Source organism: Sprattus sprattus (assembly GCF_963457725.1).
Source record: "Sprattus sprattus genome assembly, chromosome: 17".
NCBI classification, from domain to species: domain Eukaryota; kingdom Metazoa; phylum Chordata; class Actinopteri; order Clupeiformes; family Clupeidae; genus Sprattus; species Sprattus sprattus.
Genome location: NC_137915.1, coordinates 21,562,728 through 21,568,754, shown reverse-complemented (window position 1 = coordinate 21,568,754; position 6,027 = coordinate 21,562,728). Strand labels below are relative to the sequence as shown.

Below are 6,027 nucleotides of genomic sequence, written 5' to 3'. Positions count from 1 at the left end.
GGTTTGTTAAAACATACTGAATTGTATTAATTGTATTAATGTTTTATAAAGTATGAATAACCCTTCACCAAGCCTGTCAGAAATCATAATTCTAGCACTGGCCATGTCCCATGGCAACAGATAAGGAATTTAAGAAGAAGGCAGTGTTCACTATTACTATAGCAACAGGACGATGTGATTGCGGGGGTGGGGCTCACCTCCAGATGTGAGGTGGTGTCACTTGGGCATTAATGAGACCTCCGGATTGTTAGTCCGTTCATGTGTGCGGGGACCCAAGGGACCAATAACACGAGTGACTAATCAATATGTGTAACCAATGTGACCACGGATAACGACACTGACTAACCACTAATGTAAACTCTGTCCTTGACGCTGACCGTCTTGCCATAAGGCAGCCCCTGATTTAGATAACTATATACCATCCCGTTCAGAGCAATTGGCACTATTGCTGGTAACACTGCAATAACACATTAATAATGCAACAAAGCGTAAAATGTACTGCCCTCGGCTACTATAGTAGGCATATGTGTACGCTCGTCTTTCCAATATCAACAGAAATTTCAATTGGTAAATGGCCGAGATTTTGTTTGAGGGCGACATGTCGTAACAAATAGAAAAACTACAAAGTTTTAAAGTTACAACCCCTCTGAATCTGATGCAAGACTATTGCAACAATAGTTGCATCGCCCAGAGCGAAAACTGTGTCCTTCCACGCGCGCGAAGTGAGTAGTCCTTTACTGTAAAAGGAGACGTTTTTAGACACCTCGTTTTAAGTAAGCCGTCACGCTATCAAAAACACATCGGCTTCAGTATTAGTTGGGCAGATGCAATCGACACGTTCAGCGTTACATGGCGTTGTGTTCCAAAGATAGTCATTACACTTGGGTACAGGGAATATGAGCGGTAGGAACTGCTCTTGTGGCCCATTAGTAATAGCCTACAACTGTATTCCGTTATCTGCGGAGGGATATGCTGTCGTGTGAAACGGTTGGTCGCTGATGAAGAATCCCAGCAGCAGTTTCAACTTTCAGAACTCCTTGATACACTGAAGAGCTGCAAACTCATCCGACTCAACAGGATCTGACAAAATTATGGTTGAGATAATTTGAAGTCGACGATATATCTTCTTGAATATATTTACCACGAAACCAAAACACTGAGAAAAGTCAGAAAAATGGAGTAAGTGTGAAGTTCTCTTAAGTTTTTATTTAGTAATTTAGCAGCATGTTTTGTGTGGGAGTAAGTATAGGCTTATGTTTCAAATGTGTTTTACTTGTATAAGAGTTTTAATTAAGTAAACAACTGCTTCTGCTCTCACTTGGACAACTCCACAACTTATACCTTTAAGTGCAATCCTTGTTTGTCTTACTTGGTGTTGGTATGGTGTCAAATTTGCTTAAATGTCATGTGAAGTTTGCTTCTGGCTCCCTTTACCAGATGGTTTTAAATAGCTTATATGTAAACATACTCTTACTTGAAATTTTAAGCAGTGGACTGTTGGGTAAGTCTTTAAGTTCATACTCTAGATTATTAATGCATAATGACAAAAGGCAGCTGTTGTTTTAAATTGTAATAATCAGTAGGCTATATCAGGAGTATAAGAAAGAACAAAGACCAGAGGAAAATATAGCCTTTTATGATATGTAAGTGTATGGGCACATGAATAGGATTAGAATCACTATCTGTTACCATAACCCTGTGCTTTCTCTAGGTGACCTGACAGGCAAAAAAGTAAGAACAGGAAAAAGTTCTAGGAAAGCAGTTTCACTGCCTCGCCACTGTGTGTGGGTGGGGAAATGGATGGGTGGGGAACTGGAGAGGGGGAGCACACATGCACTAAATGTTATGACCATGAAAGTCAAACTGACCATTTGTCTGTGGCTCTTTATATCCCACAGGTCTCACGTTTCACCCCTGTCCTCCGTGATGCCCGCCTTCGTTTTCAACACAGCTCATCACATGAACCAGAAGAAATCATTCTCGAGAAATTTCCCAAATTTCCTTCGTTTGCTTGGTCGGCTTCATCACTCACCCTCCCCAACGGGCTAATGATAGCCAATCACAGGAGGAGAGAAGGGAGGAGCCACTGCCGAAACGGCAAATAATTGGTAAGCCTATGCTAGACGATTTCTATTTTTCCAGTGTTCGGGTCGGAGCCGCACTGCAGCACACACGTTAATGGCGTACAGTGAGTAAGGCTAACGATAAATCTGTTTTATATTCTGGCATGTGTTCGGCTGTTTTACTTCGGATTAGTGCCGTGACCTAGTTCTTTGCAGCATGTATTTTTGTCCATTTAATTTCTAAAATTGGCTTTTTCGTAGAGAATTTAAATATTGAATTGAAATGTATTTTTTACGCTAAATTGTAATATTTATTTTTGATTTAATTGTGTGGATTTTTGAGGCGTGGCACCATATTATGATGCAATTTTGATAAAGATGTCGTTATGCTGCAATGCTTAAGGCTCTGTATAATAATAAAATCGCTGTAGGGGAAATTAAACAGTATGTGGCCAATATTTCGAACAATTTTTGAAACATTTTTAGGTAAGATGAAGTAATGCGAAATCAATTGTAATGAGTCCTTTTTCCTTACTGCAGGTGAATATTTAACGGATTGGATGACCGAAAAAGAAGAATTATGCTCATTTTCCCCTTCTTCTGAATCGTCTCCCGGCTCCTCCATACCAGCCTCTCCTCTAGAACATGACGTTCAGGTGCCCTCTGATTTGCACATCATGACGTCACTCTTGCAAGAGGAACTTTCTCAGTTTGAGGATTATTTTCTCTCAGACTTCAGCCCAGCCAAAGTGGAGAAATGGCAAAAGAGCCACAAAAGTGTACAAGGAATGGATTCTACCTTGTGCTACGAATTTCCATATGCTTCACACAGCCCAAGCCAGTCAGAAACGAACCCGTTGCTTGTGAGCTTAGGGGAACTTGATCAGGTGGGCTTCTGTGGAGGTCCAATTGGAAGACCCAAAATGTTGCGACCCACAGCATTCAACAATGTTCCTTCACACTACAGTGGTCGAAGGGTGGCTCCCAATGCATTCAGGGAAGGCATGGACTCACAAAAGCAGCTATGGAGTTTACAGAAAGAAGCATGGACTTCCAAAGAAAGCTACTCAGGTTTTGATAGCATGGTCGTTGACCATAGCTCTGTGGACAGAACTTTTGGGAAGAACACAGGAGGTGTTAAGAAGGTCAAAGAATGTGCCATATTGTTGAAGGAAGAAGAAAACTATTGTTTCCGTGGTGATGTTTTCTGTAGTGTTGAGATGGCCCCTGGTTATTGTATGGGTGGACCCTTGAACTCCCACTCCAAGAAGGAGGGCCATCTGATGCATGGGATGAAGAATGTTGGTTGGCAGGAAAGGATGGATATTCCATTTTTGCAGTGCAACGCCAATGGGAGGAACTTGGAATACTCCGAGCCAGAGGCCACTGAGGAGTACTTCTACCAGCACGGTGTCGGTGCAGCAGAACCTTGCCCTGGCTTCATAGACCCCCTAGACGCTTCAGTGAAAGGGGGCGTCTCGGAGACCCAGCAGGGTCACCGGCCCTACCACGAATGCCTTGGAGAGAGCTTTGAATGTGTCTTAGGAGGGGACAGCGTCATGTCTGCCATTCACAGGCCAGTGCAGAGACCAAAGGACAAACTCTGTGCGCTGAAAGCAGACCTGAAGGCCGTCCCATTGGATGGACATCCTGTAGAGCGAAAGCAGAAGAAACGAGACCAGAACAAAACTGCTGCTCACAGGTAACTCCAGTATAATATATTAAAGTTTCACTACTGAAAATACCTTGCCATAAGCATCTGTGTTTAGTTTGTTTAGTAAGAGTTCCTGCGAGAAGAGTTTTGATTCGTATTTATTATATAATACTCCATCTTCCAACTCAAATGATGTGTTCTGTTCCAAAGTTGTTATGTAAACTTGAAAAACCATATGATGGTTCTAAATGGCAGGTATCGTCAACGTAAGAGGGTGGAGCTGGACTGCTTGGAGGCGGAGCTTTCGGGACTAGAGGGGCAGAACCGAGCGCTCAGAGACAAGGCGGAGTCAGTAGAGCGTGAGATTCAGTATGTCAAAGATCTTCTCATCGAGGTCTACAAGGCTCGTAGCCAGCGCATAAAAGATGATATTAGTGCCTAATCCTCCACTAAGCCAGCTGTGTAATCAGTGGAACTGTGGAAAAGAAGTGAGATTTGCATGATTTTTCTTTTTATTGATGTAGTCACACCGTTTAAAAACAAAACAAAACAAAAAATAATAAATTGAACTGTGCATTATTCATTGGTTTTTTCTAAACACATCAAATTTATCTTGAAATTTTGACATTATGTACACTGTGACTTATTTTTATTTTTGAATTCTACATGCATTTACACTTAAGTTTGTCTTGATGGAAACAGAAAGTAGAGGAAATAAGTGGGAAAAATTAGGCGTATTTAGGTACTCAGTCATGCCTCAGAGATGCTTATTGGACACTGCAGGGGTGCTTCGGAAGAGTTGATGTCATCATGGAAAACTGTGCCAAAATATTTACAAACAAATATTTTTACTACTACAGATATTTTGACATGTTTTGCCTAATGCAAATGCAAGGATTATATCCTCAGAGTAATTTCACTTACTCAGGTATCGAATGCATGGACAAAAGTAGATGAGCATGGTAGGTCAGGACATGAATGTCTGCTTTGATTTCACAGCATGTATCATGATTGCAGCACAGTATTTCATATTCTGCTTGTTGACACACTTTTTTTTGTATTCTGGTATTTTTGTTGTTTTCTTTAATATGCACCATTATATACCCACTGTTTTATTTGCATTGTCAGAAGTGTGGGTGTCGTAGTTAATGTATGAAATTGCTTTTCCTCTTGTTTCAATGCAGCAGTTAAAAAAATACAATACTGGACAATCATGTTTGATCTTGACACACTGTTTCAAATTGAATTGAAATATTCTATAGAATCTGTTCACAATGGAAAAGCCGAATAAAGAGCTTGATTTTTATGGTATTTCAGCAAGTCTTGCTTTTGTCGTTTAATATGATGATTTTGTTCTGTTCATTACGCCTTGTATGAATGTAAATTTTCTTCACAGCTTTTTTCACTGAATTAATTTTCTTTCAACTCAGCTTTCATTCAGACAGCACAAGTCTCATTTGCTTCACAAGTCACCTTTTAAACATACAGTCCCAGTACCCGATGGACACGGCAGAAATTTGGAAACCTTTGCATATCAATCTTCTTTACAACCAGCCAATGTTGTCCGTGCAACCCCCTACCCGTGTGCAGCAGCCACTGTCGATGTCAGTATTTGCAGAGAGAGAGTGGTGGAGGGCGCTGTTTATTTGAATTGCTCCAGATATTGTCTTGAGTTGTCACTACACGAATATGGATTATTAAGTGTACTATCCTAAATGCAAAGAATCAAAAACTAAAACAAAAATTATTACATATTCTTAACAGTAAAATAATGTGCTCAAAATAAGGTTTCTTAGTCTTTTCCATAAGTAACTATAGGTTGCCTGATCTAAGGCAATGGTAGAACTGAGTATGTATAATTAATGAAACTCTCAGAAGATTCTCACAGAAAATAGAAATGAACTGTTGTCATCTCAATATTACAAAATATTCAATTGAATGGAAAAAGCACTAACACATAGTGAGTCTTATTACAATTTCAACTAAGACAACGAATTGAAAACCTTCCATGATATTCCTAATCTTAACAGTTTGCAAACATCTGTAAACATTACAGTGTAAGACATGTTTTCTGCCACGTGTTTTATCCATGACTTTCTATCTGATTTTTTTTTATGTAGCACAAGGAACATGTGGTTTGTCGAGTACCTCTGCACTACCTCATTGGACCACAGGGGGGAGCCTGGAAGGACATTTTTAAAGCTGCAAGTTATAAACTGAATGCAGAAGACATGCAGTACAGGTTTGCACCTGTTGACCAACCCAAGAATTTTAATTATGTCTCTACAGCTTGCTGCTAGATCATAAAAG

At 40.2% G+C, this 6,027-nt stretch overlaps 1 protein-coding gene across 1 annotated transcript; it reads left to right on the top strand.

Moving 5' to 3' along the window:
• The first annotated feature begins 869 nt into the window (after positions 1 to 869).
• atf5b (activating transcription factor 5b) lies at positions 870 to 5,028 on the top strand. Its single transcript, XM_080854917.1, has 4 exons — positions 870 to 1,179; positions 1,899 to 2,108; positions 2,604 to 3,765; positions 3,973 to 5,028. Exons 3-4 carry the CDS (start codon positions 2,624 to 2,626, stop codon positions 4,157 to 4,159), a joined length of 1,329 nt encoding a protein of 442 aa, XP_080711043.1. The 5' UTR covers positions 870 to 1,179; positions 1,899 to 2,108; positions 2,604 to 2,623; the 3' UTR covers positions 4,160 to 5,028.
• Positions 5,029 to 6,027: the final 999 nt, after the last annotated feature.